Here is a 19,014-nt window from a genome sequence, read left to right as displayed (position 1 = left end):
GGGTTTTCTGTCTCCCTAGCACCTACAACTTTTGAATTTTCTTTCCTTGCAGAAACACTTGTAAGTAAGTGACAGGATTTTTCACTTTTTCAGCAGATCATTAAAGTGTCTGCTTTCTTGATAACCTCTGAGACATGCTGGTTTGCTCATGAGCTGTGATCCTGGTTTCTCTCTGAACTCACGACAACCGTTCTCCATTTAATTAAAGTAACAGCCCAAATACAAAGCACGTTATCTCTCCAGTCAGAAACCATCTCTAGTAGAAAAGTTGGGCAATTTCATCCAAATTGGGCCCTGTTTTTTTGTTAAGAGACATTTTACTTTAGCACTAAGCAGCGAGTGTGAGAAAAGAGCAGTCTTTCAGGGGAATCTGGACGCATATCGCCGTGTTATCGTGAAAACTGTAGGAGCTGAGTTTTCTTCCTTGTCATTTAACAGAGGTGTGCGAAGCAGGTTCTGTACACGGACATTGACTTAATCAGATTTCATTTTTCAGATACATCAGCTGTCACTGTTGCTTTTGCAAGCTTTCTATGTAGGCCTATGGTAGCTGCTGTGTATCAAGCGGCTCTATGGAAGCCCTGGTGGCTCAGTGGTTAAAAGCTCAGCTGCTAACCAAAAGGTCCGCAGTTCGAATCTGCCAGGTGCTCCTTGGAAACCCCATGGGGCAGTTCTACTCTGTCCTATAGGGTCACTATGAGTTGGAATCAACTTGATGGCAATGGGTTTAGGTTTTTTTTTTTTTTTTGGTGGGCCAGTCCTATGCTTTAAACACGCTGAATTCAGCCCCACATTGACCCTGAGAAATTAAGTACCTTGCTCACATCCACATAACCTGTAGTATTAGAATAAGAATGCAGATCTGAGCTTCTCTCCAAAGCCCGTGCTCTATGCACTGTTTGGCTCCACCTCTATATATAAGAACTCAGTTCACTGCTTTTCGATGATTACATTTTTTTCTTCCAGCTCATAATCACCACTCATTGATTCAGTATTTGGAAAATTGGATTAGCACCAAGGCAGTCCACCTGATGATTGGGTCAACTTCCGGGCTAAATCAGCTTGACTATGTACTGATACAATATATTATATAATACAAGTAGAAAGGACAATGAGTTGAAAGGAAATTATTAACTTGGAAATATCCTGTTTATACTAACCTCATTATTTTATAACCTGATATCAAGGGGAAATGAAGTATAAGTAAAATGAATGTAAAATGTAAGGGAAAAAAAAGCAACTTTCTGCAATTGGAAAGTTTTTATTTAATAAAATGGTGTTAGTAAAAGAATGAAAACGATTTATGTATTCTCCTAGATGCTTTAATTTCTAAAGCTGTCACATACGTTATTTAATTTATGTTCCCAATATTCCTGAGTCATTCCTGAGCAGGAGTAAAATTCTACAGATAGAAAATTGAGACCCGCAGAGGTGATGAGACTTGTTCAGGTAAGCCACAGAAATGCTGAGGCTGGAATTCAGCACTCCAGAGTAAATCATTTATGGGCTGACAACAGCATCCTGAATTCAGGGAACTATCATCTTCAAAAGCTTCGTTCATTGCATCTGTAATAGACAAAGTAGTGATAAAATATCTGACTTTTTTAGAAAAAGATTTGGTCAAATCCTAAACAGTCTTTAGTATAATAAAGTTTCCTGATTTTATTTTTTTAAGTAATATAGTTTGAGCAAATTAAAACTTTCCTTCATGAAGGTGAGAAATTATTAGTAAATTGTGTTTTATCTTCAATGTGTTAAACTAACATTTCCTGCATTTCCTGAGAGTCGAGCATAAACAATGTCAACAGCAGACTGACTCTATGTATATTTAAATTAACTTGTAGAAAAGGTTCTCTCGGTCAGCATCACATTTTAGGGCATAGGTTAGACCAAGAGTGAGCTTCGCTCTACAGCTCAGAGTCTGATCCGTCAAAACACATGAGTCCGTGAAAGGAAAATAATTCCAAAGAGTGATTCTAGAAAAAATTGCCTTGATTCATGAGGCCCACATTTTGCAAACATCAAAGTCACCCAGAGATTTATTGCCTTTGATGAAAATATAACAAAATATTTTATTTATATTTTTATTGATAATTTCTTTCTTATTTACCAACAACTTAATATCGTATTTTCCAGATATAAATTACCTAAAAAACAGAACAGCAAATAAAAATAAGAAGAAAATTATTTTAAATCCTATTGAGTTAAAAGATATTTCATGTTAGTTTTGTTCATTAGAAGAGAGTAAAATTCTATCCCACACCTTATATTCTCAAAAACATTGTACCAAAGCAGTTAAGATTTTCTGAGAGTGCCAAGATATTGATGTTTTTGAAACCTGAAGAAAGGAGCCTCGTTAAATGTTCTTGTTACACTTTAAGGTTTACAAAGAAGATCTACCTCAGCTAAAGCAGCAAAGTAAAGAGAAGATTCATGTAGCGCCCTTCCTCAGAAGAGAAAAGGCCCCTGAGGACAGCCTGAAGCTCCAGTTCATTCACGGGTGGGTGGCCTGTCTGAGTGCCTCCTGCGTCTTCCGCTCTGTCTCTGCCGAGTGGTCATCAGCCTCGTGACCAGGCTGAGGCGGTCCCCTCCCCTGGGTCCTGTCACACTTCAGGCCGGCTCTTCTCTCCAAAGTGCACTTAACTGTGGATCATATTTTAACCAAGACTCCGTCCAGTTTTCTCAGTCGATGTTCTGTGGCGGTAACGATATGATTGTCTCTAGACTTCTCCTTCGTGTATTTCCATCATGTATGTGTTACAGGCGCTCACTGCTATTTCACGTCTTTCTCACTACCATCTTTTCTTCCTCTACCCTCCCACCCCAGTCCCTATTTTATTCTGCCGGCTGCACACTAGGATAACGGTTTCTTCAAACCTCTTTGCTGACATATGCCCTAAAATAATTTTTAATTCTGCAAAATTACATACACCTTTGCACATTTTAAACTGACATCTAAAATTTTTCATCAGAAGTTTAAATCTTTGTGAAGACTGTAATATCTGGTGTATTATAAATACATCAGTCATTTAAATGGATCCGTTGGAACCTAAATGTCAAAAAGACTTGATTTCTTCTCTCATCCATTTTAAAAATACATGAACGAGCACTTCTATAACAGTAGGATATTTTACTTCATTCATATTTCTCCTTGAACTTATGGTTCCATTCTAGTTCTTGCACGAAATTTTACCCTAACATAATATTTTTATGTTTGGTAGTCTTTTACTGATCACTCTATCATACCTTCTGCAAGAAAAAAAAGTCTCTAAGTTCAATTTAAATTTATTTCCAATGACCATAAGACTCTAACTCTGCTGTTCAGTATGGTAGCCACCAGCCAAACATGGTTACTGAGCACTTGAAACGTGGTTAGTCTAAACTGAGGCGTGCTGTAAGTGTAAAAGAGACACCAGGTTTCCAACACTTAGTATGAAAAAAAGAATGTAAAGTATCTCATTAAAAATGTTTTGTATTGATTACATATTGAAATGATAGTATTTTAGATGTGTTGAGTTAAAATGTTACTTAAATAACTTTCATTTCTTTTTATTCTTTTCTAAATGTGGCAATTGAAATATTTAAATTACTGAAATGGCTCACATAATATTTCTATTGACAGTGCTACCCTAAATGTTAACAATTTTTTTCTAGATTTAATTGTTATTACAATTATTAGTAGTATACGGTTGACCAAATCAACATAAATGTATTACAAATTCTGCTTTCTAAGGATCTGGAAACGGATTCCGTTAAAATTATCAGTGTCTGCTGCCCCTTAGAAAGTCATCACATGCCCTCCGAGGTCTTTGTGCTCCCATCATAGATGGAGGTGACTATGGGACTGTAGGGTTCCCCTTGTACACTTCCGTGTCAACACGTTACTCTACCTCTGACAACTCCCGCTCCGCTCATTGGTGCCTTATTTAACTGTGTCATGTTTCCTGGACCTGTGCTTCAGTTACAGAGGCTACGACTGTCGAAACAACCTGTTCTACACGCAAGCTGGAGAAGTGGTCTACCACATCGCCGCAGCTGCCGTGGTCTACAACAGGCAGCAGCACTCCCAGAGGCTGTACCTGGGCCATGACGACGACATTCTCAGCCTAACCATCCACCCAGTGAAGGACTATGTGGCCACTGGGCAGGTGTGTACCTCTCCTATAAGACTGGGGCCTGGCCAGAGAGAGCGTGTAGTTCTGAATCCAGTTTACACATTAGAAACTCAGGACAAAAAACTCGGTACAAAGTTGAAGGAGGCAGGAATCTGAAGGTTCAGTGAATGCTGGGTCATTTCATGATGATGGGAGAATCAACCAGTGCATTGCAGACTGTCGGGAAGTCTGTAACGGATTCTTCTGAACTGATGAGATCTGTGAATGGGACTAGCTAAAACTAAAATAGTGTACATTCCACAAAGTCTTTATGTATTTTCCTTAGCACTGTATACTCCATGCTTAGAACACCTAGAGACTCACTAAGTGTTTATTGAATGACTCATTTGTAATACTAGTATAACATCTAGTGGAGTCCCTGGGTGGTGCAAACAGTTAACATGCTGCTAACCGAAAGGTGGGAAGTTCAGGTCCACCCAAAGGTACCTCAGAAGAAAGACCTGACAATCTACTTTTGAAAACTCAGCCATGGAAAATCCAGTAGAACACAGTTCTACTCTGACATACTACATGGAGTTGCCATGAGTTGGAGCTGACTTGATGGCAACTGGTTACTGGTTACAACATCTAGTGTATAGTTAATTTCTATAAATCATAAAGCCATGTAAATTTTGACTAATTTATCATTTTTTATTTTAGCCTTGCAGAGCAACAAATTTTATCTGAATTTTCTTTGAAATGCCTAAACTTTGGATTGAGTCTATAACTGAGAAGCTTTTCAACTAGGATAAGTCAATTTAGTAAACAAAGAATCTTTTCAATTCAGGTTTCTGGTAAAACAGTAATATTGTCAATAGTATTTTCAATTTTATGCTGTTTTCCTCCGATGTGTAGATTACATTTTTAATCAATTTTATCATGGACTTTTAACCACAGTTAATTCTTCAACTGATGCTCAATATCTAAGTGGCAAATTCCAAGAAAAACTCAAATTATTCAATTTTAAAACTGGGCAAAAAATTTAAAAAAACACTTCACCAACAAACTGTACAGATAACTCACACCACACCACATCCACTGCTGTAGAGTTGATTCTGACTCATAGCAACCCTGTAGATAACTTAATAGGCACATGAATCCATGCTCAACATCATTAGTCATTAGGGAAGTGTGTATTAAACCTGCACTGATATACCACTACAATAGATATCACATCTATTAGAATGGCTAAAGTTAAAAAGACTGACTACACCAAGTGTTGACAAGGATATGGGACATGGCATACAGGTGGTAGAAGCCTTTTTATGGGGTTCATAATGGAGTGCATGAAATCCATGGGTGAAGTCGAGTGCTTGAAAGGAGTCAACCTCCAGAAATGTGCGTTTTGGGGAAGAAGGGTTCCTAGCTTTTATATTACTTATAAAGGGATTATAATCCCCCAAAAGAGAAGAGCTGTTGGTTGATATGCTGAGCCTCCAAATGAAAGTCAGATCATCTAGTCTGCATTAGATGACATTCTATTGATCATTGCTTTGCCTTTTCCTTTGCCTTTATCATTTGTCTTTCCTGTAAGCAGACAATGCTTGGCTAATGTCTATTTAATAACATTCCTTTAGAAAGAAAAACCAGAGACTGTTTGTTTGCATTCACCCCTGCTGAGACACTGCAGTGGACACTGTAGTCGGTGAAGGCAAACCCGTGACAAACCAGCAAGCCAGCAGCCACTGCAGGGGAACTGGGCGTCCCCAGAGCAGGGCAGGGATTAGCCAGATTCTGCCCGTTATGCACAGGGCCTTATGGCCCATTACCCTTTTAGAGTCATCACGCCAGCAGGGTTTTTATTATTTCCCCCTATGTATTATAAGTGAGGAAGACCACTTTGTTATCGTGATTTCTCCCTATTCTTGAGAATTAGTGTGACACGAGCTTGTATCCCTCAAGGAGAATCCACCTTACTGACAGATAGTTAAGCCGTGAAATTGCCATTTCACATGGGGAGAAGCAGGGCCAGGCCCTCCTGAGGTGGGGGATATAATTGAGATGAGCACAAGAACGCTGTGGGTATTGCCATGACAACGTACAGGTGGATCCTTGCCTCAGAAGTGGAATCTCGTGTGGAGTTGAAAAGTCAGAGAAGGGAAAGGTAGAAAAAAACCGACAAAAACAAATCACAGTGGATGTTTGAGTCTCAAATGCTCCTTAACGGGGAGCCATGTGCCAGGTCAGGCTCTGTTGTCACCCAGCTTCCTGGACAAGCCATTGATGACTCTTTGTGCCTCAGTTTCTCATCTGGAAAATAATGGGGTTGGACTCAATGATTTCTGAGGGCTCCTCCTGCTCTTCCAATAACCTGTGTCTTGATATCAGAGCAGTACTTGACTCCATGAACAAAATCATTCGTATTATAATTTATAAGGAGTTAATAACTAGTTAAATCGTGTTGTTTAAGGTTGGAAGAGATGCTGCTATCCACGTGTGGGACACACAAACTCTGAAATGTCTGTCACTGTTGAAAGGCCAACATCAGAGAGGAGTGTGTGCGCTCGATTTTTCAGGTAAGCCACAGCTTTTCACCACGGTCATTGACAGTGCTTTCCACGTTCCGTTCGGGTTTTCTTTATTTTGTTTTTTGTTCTTAACATCCTCATATTCAGTTGAGTTCTGCTTGTAATGAGTAACCTCCTTAGACTGGGAATCATATACGTGAATGACTCACCAGGAAGTGTGGCCTTTAGATTATACCTCCTGTCCTTGTCCTCCTCATTGCCTCTCTCCCAAGTCGTTGTCCCGGGCTCACACTGTGTTCTGCCTTTGCACGAGCCATTTGAAATCCAGAGCAGCTGTTGCTGTTGAAAGACTTATCGCAAATGTCTGCAGTGACTCAGAACATCCATTTCATCTCTCCAAACAAGTAGGAGCACGTCGCTTCCGGTTTAAAACATAAGGAGCTGCGGGGAGGACTGCAAATTCTCTGAAAAGGGCCACTTTCCTGAAGCATTGGTGTTGTGGAAATAGATTTTTCATATTGGAAAAAATAGAACTGAAGTTCCTGTCAACTTGAAATTGGAAAACAGTACTACAAAAATACTGACTAATGAATATCATTTTCTTTTGAGTAGGGCTGTTTCTTTAAGTTAGAATTCAAGAATGAGGGCCTATCAAAACAGGTATTTTTAACCTAGAAATTTTTAATAATCCCAGTTGTAGAAATTAGATCTGTAGAAATGTGTCTGTCAGTTTGTCATACTGTGGGGGCTTGCATGTTGCTGTGATGCTGGAAGCTATGCCACTGGTATTCAGATACCAGCAGGGTCACCCACGGCAGACAGGTTTCAGCTGAGCTTCCAGACTAAGACAGACTAGGAAGAAGAACCCAGCAGTCTACTTCTGAAAAGAATTAGCCAGTGAAAACCTTATGAATAGCATCAGAACATAGTCTGAGATAGTGCTGGAAGATGAGCACCCCCAGGTTGGAAGGCACTCAGAAGAGGACTACGGAAGAGCTGCCTCCTCAAAGCAGAGTCGACCTTACTGATGTGGTTGAGTCAAGCTTTCAGGACCTTCATTTGCTGATGTGGCATGACTCAAAATGAGAAGAAACAGCTGCAAACATCCATTAATAATTAGAACGTGGAATGTACAAAGTATGAATTTAGGAAAATTAGAAATAATCAAAAATGAAATGGAATGCATAAACATCAATATCCTAGGCATTAGTGAACTGAAATGAACTAGTATTGGCCATTTCGAATCGGACAATCATATGGTCTACCATGCCAGGAATGACAAATTGAAGAGGAATGGCATTGCATTCATCGTCAAAAAGAACATTTCAAGATCTATCCTGAAGTACAGTGCTGTCAGTGATATGATAATATCCCTAGGCCTACAAGGACGGCCAGTTAATATGACTATTATTCAAATTTATGCACCAACCACTAAGTCCAAAGATGAAGAAATGTAAGATTTTTACCAGCTTCTGCAGCCTGAAATTGATCAAACATGCAATCGGGATGGATTGATAACCACTGGTGATTGGAATGTGGAAGTTGGAAACAAAGAAGGATCAGTAGTTGGAAAATATGGCCTTGGTGATAGAAACGATGCCAGAGATCGCATGATAGAATTTTGCAAGACCAACAACTTCTTCATTGCAAATACCTTTTTTCACCAACATAAACGGCAACTATACACATGGACCTCGCCAGATGCAATGCATAGGAATCCAGTCGACTAAACCTGTGGAAAGAGACAATGAAAAAGCTCAATACCATCAGTCAGAACAAGGCCAGGGGCCAGCCATGGAACAAACCATCAATTGCTCATATGCAAGCTGAAGTTGAAACTGAAGAAAATTAGAACAAGTCCACGAGAGCCAAAGTACGACCTTGAGCATATCCCACCTGAATTTATAGACCATCTCAGGAATAGATTTGACACGTTGAACACTAATGACCAAAGACCAGGTGAGTTGTGGAATGACATCAAGGACATCATACATGAAGAAAGCAAGAGGTCATTGAAAAGATAGGAAGGAAAGAAAGAAAAGACCAAAATGGATGTCAGAAGAGACTCTGAAACTTGCTCTTGAATGTCAAGTAGCTAAAGCAAAAGGAAGAAATGATGGAGTAAAGGAGCTGAACAGGAGATTTCAAAAGGTGGCTCAAGAAGACAAAGTAAAGTATTATAATGACATGTGCAGAGAGCTGGAGATAGAAAACCAAAAGGGAAGAACATGCTTGGCATTTCTCAAGCTGAAAGAACTGAAGAAAATATTGAAGCCTCGAGTTGCAATAGTAAAGGATTCTATGGGGAAAACATTAAGTGACACAGGAAGCATCAAAAGAAGATGGAAGGAATACACAGAGTCACTATACCAAAAAGAATTGGTCGACGTTCAGCCATTTCAAAAGGTAGCATATGATCAGGAACTGATGGTACTAAAGGAAGAAGTCCAAGCTTCACTGAAGGCATTGGTGAAAAACAAGGCTCCAGGAATTGATGAAGTATCAACTGAGATGTTTCAACAAACAGATGCAGCACTGGAAGTGCTTACTTGTCTATGCCAAGAAATTTGGAAGACAGCTACCTGGCCAACTGGCTGGAGGAGATCCATATTTATGCCTGTTCCCAAGAAAGGTGATCAAACCAAATGCAGAAATTACCTAACAATATCATTAATATCACACGCAAGTAAAATTTTGCTGAAGATCATTCAAAAGCGCCTGCAGCAGTATATTGACAGGGAACTGCCAGAAATTCAGGCCAGATTTAGAAGAGGAGTGGAACGAGGGATATCACTGCTGATGTTAGATCCTGGCTGAAAGCAGAGAATACCAGAAAGATGTTTACCTGTGTTTTATTGACTATGCAAAGGCATTCGACTGTGTAGATCATAACAAATTATGGATAACATTATGAAGAATGGGATTCCAGAACATTTAATTGTGCTCATGAGGAACCTGTAGATAGATCAAGAGGCAGTTGTTTGGACAGAAGAAGGGGATACTGAGTGGTTCAAAGTCAGGAAAGGTGTGCGTCAGGATTTCATTCTTTCACCATACCTATTCAATCTGTATGCTGAGCAAATAATCCGAGAAGCTGGATTATATGAAGAAGAACTGGGCATCAGGATTGGAGGAAGACTCATTAACAACCTGTAATATGCAGATGACACAACCTTGCTTGCTGAAAGTGAAGAGGACTTGGAGCACTTACTGATGAAGATCAAAGACTACAGCCTTCAGTATGGGTAGCACTTCAACATAAAGAAAACAAAAATCCTCACAAGTGGATTGATAAGCAACCTCATGATAAGTGGAGGAAAGACTGAAGTTGTCAAGGATTTCATTTTACTTAGATCCACAATCAACACCAACGGAAGCAGCAGTCAAGAAATCGAAAGATGCATCGCTTTGGGCAAATCTGCTGCAAAAGACCTCTTTAAAGTGTTGAAAAGCAAAGATGTCACCTTGGAGACTAAGGTGCACCTGACTCAAGCCATGGTATTTTCAATCGCATCATATGCATGCAAAAGCTGGACAATGAATAAGGAAGACCGAAGAAGAATAGACGCCTTTGAATTGTGGTGTTAGCAAAGAATATTGAATATACCATGGACTGCCAAAAGAATAAACAGGGCTGTCTTTGAAGAAGTACAGCCAGAATGCTCCTTAGAAGCAAGGATGGCAAGACTATGTCTTACATACTTTGGACATGTTTTTGGAGGGATCAGTCCCTGGAGAAGGACATCATGCGAAAAAGAGGAAGACCCTCAATGAGATAGATTGACACAGTGGCTGCAACAATGGGCTCAAGCATAACGACGATTGTGAGGATGGCGCAGGACCAGGTAGTGTTTTGTTCTGTTGTACAGAGGGTCACTATGAGTCAGAACGGACTCAACGGCACCTAACAACAAACAACAACAGCAATTGTAGAAATTAGATCTGTAGACAAAAATTCTAAACTTTCTACAGAAAACTGATTATATATATATATATATGGAGCCCTGGTGGCACAGTGGTTAAGAGCTTGGCTGCTAACCAGAAGGTTGACAGTTTGAATCCACCAGCCGCTCCTTAGAAACCCTCTTGGGCAGTTTTACTCTGTCCTGTAGGGTCACTGTAAGTCAGTATTGACTCGATGGCAATGGATTTGTTTTGGTTTATATATGTATGTATATATATTTATTTGCTAAATCCTATTCAAGTGTGGAATATGTGCATTATGTGCAGTATTAGTCATTAAATCCCATAACTCCACAACCCCAACCTCTCCCATGGCCTTCCCTCTCATTCTCCCTGTTCAAGCCCTCACTCTGTCTCATCTGTGCCATGGCAGTAATGCTGGTCTCTGATCCCATCCGCATTTCCCTCCAGTCCATCCTTCCCACTTCTGGAGTCTTTTGGATAGTTACCACGGACTCCCCTTTGCTGGCTGGCTCAGGGTGGAGCCCTTGGTTGTGTATTCACAGCTCTCCACGATCTGGCCTCACCCTCCTTCGCACTGTTTTCACCCACTAACCTGTTCATGCTCTTTACATCTGCCTAGCCGTCAGGCCTATGTGCGCTCCTGTCCTTCTTTTGCTGTGTTCCTTTGCTCATGCTGATCTCATGTGTCTGTTGAAACCCTACCATCCTTTAAGACCACGCTGAAAGCTTTTTCCTCCATGCTTTCAGACAGATATAACCTGCCCCTTCTTCTGTACCCCTTAGCCAGCTGTTGCCATTGCTCTTGTGGTGCCTGCCTGAGTCCACGTGTGGTTGGTTACCTGTGGCCACATCTCATGTACCCTTCACATCCCGTCAACTCCTTGGGCAACAGAACCATCTCTCTGGTCCCCACTGCACATGCCACAGAGTTGTGGACATAGACGCTGCTCAGAAAATGTTGTGAATGAATGAGTGGGGCTTTGCTCAATGCACTTGGTCTTGTGTTTTACTATTACTAGACCTTCACATTATAAACCGTGTTTGGGTAAAACCTGTCTTCATCTATTCTCTGGCCAAGGCAACATGGTACAGTTTGGTGGTGGTGGTGGTGGTTTTTTTGTAGCATGCACATTCTCACATACTATAAACTACTATACGAGTGTGAGTTGTTATTACCAGTATTAGAAGTTATTAATACCATCTGGGGTTACTGAATTAGTAACAGTCAAGGCTGAACTGGTGGAGCTGGGGGTAGGAGAAGGCACAGTACCAGGGAAGAGAGACTTACTCGGCGTCCCACCTGCCAGTTGGAAGCCCACTTATCACACCCAGTAAACAGTGAACATAAAGTCCTAAACTTCCAAAAGTTCAATGAACATGCAGGTTTCAAATGGATGTGCCATGTGTCATGATAAAGCAGTAAAATCTAAAAGGAAACTGTAATTTGAACTCAAATATGGCTCTGTCCCAAAGATGTGAATGTGTGACTGCATTTCCTCTGCTTTTTTTTTTTAATAGTTCCACTGTTAAATGGCTGAACTACACTTTCCATAAAATTAATTTTGGCTATCAGATACACACATGTATACTTAATATAAAAATTATATTAGTAAATGCTTTAGAAGAGTAGTAAGATATACACTGAAATAGTAAAAACAAATAAAAATGGTAAAACCTGAATGTTTATAGGATTATGGAGAATCCAATATACTCGTATTTTTGGTGGCATTGAAAATTGACTCAATAATTCTAGCAAACAATTTGGCAATGTATAATAAAAGCTATAATTCAGAATGATAAGTATGTGGACTATGTATTTCATACATATTTCTATGTCTCAAGTAAGAGAAAAAAAATATTACTCCAAATAACATCTGTTCACTGATTTCGACTGAAAATATGTGCATACATGTTAGCATATAAACAGAGTAACAGGCAACTTCAAGTAATATAAATATAACTTCATAATCATTATATTATTTTTTCTAGAGGAGCAGTGGTTAAGCTGGTGTTGCAGTGGTTAAGCTGGTGGTGCAATGGTTAAGCACTCACTACTAACCAAAGAGTCAGCAGTTCGAACCCACCAGCCGCTCTCGGGGAAGATATGGTAGTTTGCTCCTGTAAAGATTACAGCCTTGGAAGCCCTATGGGGCAGTGCTGTTCTTCCTTGTAGGGTCACTATGAGTCAAAATCGACTTGACGGTAATGGGTTTGGGTTTTATATTATTTTTTCTATAGTATTGTTTAATTTTCTGGTTTTTAAATTCGGAAGAATCAATAGAATTAACTCGTGTTATTTAAATACCTTTAGAGAAGGGATTAGGAGTCCGGGGGTAGCATAAATGGTTAAGTGCTTGGCTGCTCACCAAAAGGTTGGAAGTTTGAGTCCACCCAGAAGTGCTTTGGAAGAAAGTCCTGGCGATCTACTTCTGAAAAATGAACCATTCAAATCCCTTTGGAGCACAGTTCTACTCCGACACACATGGATCGCTATAAGTTGGAATCAACTCAACAGCAAATGGTAGTGGTGGAGAAAGGGGTTAGTGGAGTGTTGATCAAAGACATTCATTATGAGACAAATTGGCAGCAATAAGCTGGTACTCAGTAACCTGGTATCTGTATTTCAGAGAGCTCACATCTCTTCTGGGCTTATTAGTTTTATAGAAGAAAGACTAAGAAATTAAGTGAACTTAGAAATCTTCCCCTCTGAAGGCAGCCCTTCAAACCATTGCTGGGGTAGAAAAACCAGATACTCTAGGAAGAGATGAGGAAGCTGATTCTGTGGCTGCTCCTAATTCCCAATCTGGGCAAATAAAGAAATGCCCAGATGTGAGATATTTTCTGCATAAGAAGGGCATTTCAGTTTTAACAATACACTCTCCACTCCCCAGATAGCAATCACTAGGGAAGGGCCCATTTATTCAGCAGTTGATAATTTTAGAAAACACTAACATAAGGACCCTTCAGGGGAGACTGTCACAAATGCTTGATTGATTGATGATGGAGAATGGCCGCATACGTGAATGGTGATGGCTGGCTGGTCTTTACTGTGACCACGGTGCCTCCTGGAGGTGTGAGCTGAGGCCTCTCTGGTTTCGTTTATATCGACAGCACTTTGTTTTGTGTTAATAGAGCTTTAGTTGTAAGCGAGCCCCAACACTACAGACCAAGAATGGGGATCCAGAAAGTGTGGCGGCATGTCCTGGGTTAAAACTCAAGCGGTAGTAGATCCAGAGCTAGAACCTGGGCCTCCCAGCTCTGGGTCCAGCATGATAGCCACCAGGCCAGGGGTTCTTGGCTGGTGGGAGGTGTGCCGGGCGTTCTCTCTCCTCCATCTTCATACCTTTTTCTGCCGCACCACCATCGGCGCCGACGTGAACTTCAGCCTTGAGACTCATGCCTGGAGGGTGAACATCCTCCTGTGCCTCCCTACGCCCTCTGCCTGGCAGCAGGCGTCCTGGCTGCCCTTCCCATTGTCCATATAAACGTGGAGGGGCAGAGTGGGCCATAGAGGCCGCTGTGTGAAATAGCCCCTGGGAGAGACCCCTGGCCTGGAACAACCCCAAATCCCACACTTATCTGAATGGGAGCAGTAGCAACTATACCTTCCTTTTGGAAACTGGTGAGTCAGAATAGTAAGATCTCTCCATTTAATCATGTAAACAACATAACCTTCATCAGTTCTTAGCTAGCTGGTGGCCCCCTCTGTGTGCCTCAGTACCCCCATATCCACCCATCTCTTGTAAGTCAGCTTCATGGGGGGAGGAGGGGGTGTCGTGGAGACCTCCTGATGAGGTGTGATTGTCCCCCAGCAGAGAAAGAAATTGTCCTGGAAATACAAAGCAGTCAAATGGTGTGAAAAGTCAACACAAATAAACAATTATGCAGAGCAATTTAGATTTTCTTATTACTTTTCTTAAGCCAACAACAACAGCAGAAGATTTCCAATCAAAAACATTTCTTACAGCATGATCCATAACTCTGGATTATACAGACAGGAAGGAATGAATTTATATTATATCACTAACCTGAACATCGCTTTAAGTTGGTGAATTTATTATCACTGTCTAGGGAACAAAGAACATCTCTGTGTTGGCGTTTGCAGTAAGGAAACTGCCTCCACCTGAATAGAAAAGCAAATTAAAAAGAGAAAAGTTCAGCCACATAAATGTTTCCTACACTAAATATCACCCACGTATTTAAAAAAAAATCCTCCTGGAATAATACTGATTTCCACAAGGGCACCTCTAAGACTAACTTGATTTCATAGTGTTCAGTTCAGAAAACCGATGCATTTTTTATGAGCCCTAACTAGGGGAACCAAATCGTAATTATCTGAGTAAAAATTTTCTCTTTCTGATTTGCCCTTCACTGTTGACACTAACTGTCAACGGGAATATTTCTGTGCTGTGTCACAAAACATCCATAATTAACACCTACTGTTTCTGGAAAGATTGGAAAGGACATTACCAGACTCTAAAAATATGACTGAAAATAAAAAACCCCAACTAACTGGCTGGGAGAAATAGATTTTCAAAGCAAAGTCAAGCCTCTACAGAGGAAATACAAACTGGGAAAAAATAAAAGGTCACCAATTATATTTCCAAAAGGTGTGGTATGCAGAAATGGCCTACACTTGTAGAATTCAAGAAAAAGTCACCACCCCAGAGAAGAGTTCTGGTTGTTGAGGTGCCTCTGAGCTTACTCTGTTTCTTCCATTGCTACTCACAGTCTCAATACTCTTACTGGGGCAGGAAGGTGGTGTAACTGTGAGGACGAGCAGGTGGGGCCTTGCAGAAAGTCTAATAATAATAAAAAAAAAAATTAGTTTGCCCTGAGGTCTTCAAAAAACGTAAAACTTTAAAAACTATCATTTCGAACGTGTGGATGCTTACATGCCAAGAAGGACATATTAATATAGCTATACCAATTAGAAAAGAAAACATAAACTGTAGAATTCATGAGTGCACAAGAGACACTGAGTATTTATGAAGATTAAAACGATGAAAAATTGTACAGCTGTATAACATAGTACGTTCCCCTGCCCTTTGTACCATCCATAGGCACAGTCCTTCTTTATCTTCCTCCCCCTCCTCCGCAATGTCACCGGTATCATTAACATTCATTGAAAACTAGCTCAATGTGGGGATCACAAAGGAAACTGATATGATCACTGTCATGAAAGAGCTTATAATCTACAAAGGGAGAGAGAAAATGCCAATAAAAATAAAACCACCAAATTCAGTCCTACTAATACAGAAACACAACCAGACCATACCAAGAGATATGGAAAAAGAATTCTTGTTGGTAATAGAAAGGCATTACCAGCCCCTTCTCCCAAATGTGCAAAAAAGAGACTTGGCCCTATTTAAAGCCTGGTAACATTTAAGCAGGGAGCCCTGGTGGAAGCAGTGATTAAGAACTTGGCTGTTATCCAAAAGTTCAGTCCACCAGTCGCTTCGTGGGAGAAAGATGTGGCTGTCTGCTTCCATAAAGATTACAGCCTTGGAAACCCTATGGGGCAGTTCTGCTCTGTCCTATAGCGTTGCTATGAGTTGGAATCAACTCACGGCAGTGGATTAACATTTAAGCACAATGGCAAATCATTAATTGTGATTCAAAAGGCACAGTTCGTTTATAATAATCACCTAGTGTTGACGGAGCCCTTTTGGTGTTGTTGGGTGCAGTCAGGTGGATTTTGACTCATAGTAACCCCATGTGATAGAGTAGAACTGCCCCACAGGATTTTCTTGGCTATAATGGTTAAGAGTTTGGCTGCTAACCAAAAGGTCAGCAGTTCAAATCTACCAGCCACTCCTTGGAAACCCTATGGGGTGGTCCTACTCTGTCCTATAGAGTCATTATGAGTCAGAATCGACTCGACGGTCACGGGTTTTTTTGGTTAATCTTTATGGAAGCAGATTTCCAGGTCTTTTCCTGAGGAGCTGCTGGGTGGGTTCCAGCTGCCAACCTTTCGGTTATCACCCAAGCGTTTAACCACTGCGCCAGCAGGGCTCCTTGTAGTCATCTAATACTGTAGTAGCCTGAAAGGGCTGACATCACTTTCAAATCCTTGACTCAAAGGAGTACCTGAGAACCGGGGAGGATTATGCCATATTGTTCTTTCTCTTTTTCTCCTTCCCCCAGAAAAAAAGGAGCAGACCACCTTCCCTAGTTGGTTGGGGGAAGGGTCTCTGGCACAAGTAGGGGCACTCAAGCGTTGGACATTGGTTAGAATTTGAGATCTGGTTGCCAGATTTAGCAAATAAAAATACAAGAGACCTACTTAAATTTGAATATCAGATAAAGAACAAATAATTTTTTAATATAAGCATGTCCCATGGAATGTAAGTACAAATATGCAATTTAAGTATAAATATTGCATGGAACACACTGAGAAATTATTCATTGCTTATCTGACATTCAAATTTAACTAGACTTCTTCTGTTTTATCTGGCCACCCTGATTTGAGGTCTACCCCAGCCTACCTTTGAAGATGCAGTGGGAGGAGGAGGACTTTATCACCTGCTCATTTCCTTGCCCCAGTGTCAGCCCTCTCTAGTTAGGGAAGGAAAAGAAAATAAACCAAACCCATTGCCGTTGAGTTGATTACGACTCCTAGAGACCCTATAGCAACCCTATACTGGTGGCACATTGATTGAGCACTCGGCTGCTAACACAAAGGTCGGCCACTTGAACCCACCAGCCGTTCCATGGGAGAAAGAAGTGGCAATCTGCTTCTATAAAGATTACAGCCTCAGAAACCCTACAGGGCAGTTCTACTGTCTCCTATAGGGTCGCTAGGAGTCATAGAAGAGATCCCGCTAAACTGATACGCAATGAGCTTGTTCACAGCCTGGTCTCCCAGCAGCTCGCAAGTAGGGTGGACCTGCTGGCTGGAAGATGCTTCTGCTTTGAAGCAGGCTCATGAAGAGGTAGCAAAGGACAGACTTACTGGCTGTACCTCTTCTTCTGTCTGAAAGGGAAAAAGCAAAGTAACCGTTTTAATTCCAAGTTTAATTATACATACAATATATTTTTTTAAATTTTTTGGAAAATGACCTAAATGTGCAACAGTAGAGAAGTAAATAAGTTATAGAAATCATTGTATGTAATATATAAATGTATTATAAAGGAATATTTAATAATAAGGGGAAATGTTCATGATATAATAAGTGAAAAAGATCAGATAATAGTCCATTCAGCATGATCTTTGCTTTTTAAAGCACCTTGCTGTAGAGAAAAAAAACTGACCGACTGTACATTAAATGTAGGCCTAGGAATTTGAGTGACTTTTCTTTTCTTTTTTTCTTTATCCAAAAAAAAAAACCAAACCTGTTGCCATCGAGTCTATTCTAAAGGTTGTATAATAAGCATACCACTTTTAAAATAGAGACACTAGGAAATTAAATTTTTTTCATTATAAAATCATTTTTTGAAAGTATTTTGGAAGTTAAATTTAGTTTCTAAAATCCTGGCAGGTTAAACCAAACCCAGTTTTTCAGAGCTGAAAATAGACTCAGGGTCACAAAGTCAGAAGGTTCTTCCAGGAAATGTCATGAGATTTGTCTGTCACAAAATAGACAAAGGCTATTCTGACTTACCTGAGAGGCCCCCTCCTAGCCCTGTGTCTCAGATTTGAATGTTGGGCCGGCGATGTACTTCAGCAACCAGTTATCATGCATTAGGGAGCTCAGCTATTACTAGTCAGGCATTCTATTCAGTGAGGTCCCATTAGTATATGATACGTATAATGTGTCTGAGCCTAAAGAATATTCTTACGGTGAACTTCTTGTTCTTCGTTACAGTATATGAAACATTTTTGTTTTTCATTAAAGAAATGAGTCATTTGATATTTGTGTTGTTTTCATACAGCCGATGGAAAATGTCTGGTGTCGGTTGGCTTAGACGATTTTCACAGTATTGTGTTTTGGGACTGGAAGAAGGGAGAAAAGATGGCCACAACAAGGTAAGGAGCAGCCTGCCGATACCATGCTTCTATAAAGGTCAGTAGTGTTCACTTTGGGTGAGATTTCATCTTCTAACTCAGATGAAATTCGTACAGAAAGTTTCACCCCTAAGTGAAAACATCTTGCGGTATTTCATGGTGCCAAGCCTGACTTGGAGCACTTCATGTTTGTTGCGGGGAGCGGGAAAGTTCTGAGGTCCTTTCCAGACGGTGTCCATCACTTTGCCTTTAGTAATATATGTGGAATCTGTATCCAAGCTCTCTGGCCCACGATAGAACGGCGCTTCGCCCAGGCTCGCGCCTTGCCCATGGTTTTCCACTGCCGCAGCGTCTGGTGAAGGCTCGTCAATGTCACCGGAGTCAGGAGAACCATTTGTCGTGAGGCCACAGCATGCTGCAGAGGGGCCCCATCGTGTGCATCTGCCACTCGCTTCCAAAGCGGGCAAACCGTTCCCCTAATCTCGCGTCTTATAAATAGACTTTCCAAGACCAACGC

The 19,014-nt window shown here is 40.7% G+C and overlaps 1 protein-coding gene across 1 annotated transcript in view; it reads left to right on the top strand.

Moving 5' to 3' along the window:
- EML6 (EMAP like 6) overlaps positions 1-19,014 on the top strand; it is a 267,307-nt gene that overhangs the window by 156,002 nt on the left and 92,291 nt on the right. Inside the window, exons 13-16 of the mRNA XM_012556681.2 lie at positions 2,382-2,500; positions 3,962-4,148; positions 6,565-6,670; positions 18,425-18,518. Coding sequence (XP_012412135.1) covers positions 2,382-2,500; positions 3,962-4,148; positions 6,565-6,670; positions 18,425-18,518 — 506 coding nt within the window. The remainder of the gene's footprint in view (positions 1-2,381; positions 2,501-3,961; positions 4,149-6,564; positions 6,671-18,424; positions 18,519-19,014) is intronic.

This window comes from Trichechus manatus, unplaced genomic scaffold (assembly GCF_000243295.1).
Source record: "Trichechus manatus latirostris isolate Lorelei unplaced genomic scaffold, TriManLat1.0 scaffold00005, whole genome shotgun sequence".
NCBI lineage: Eukaryota > Metazoa > Chordata > Mammalia > Sirenia > Trichechidae > Trichechus > Trichechus manatus.
The sequence above is the reverse complement of the archived record's forward strand: the minus strand, read 5'-3'. Positions and strand labels throughout refer to the sequence as shown.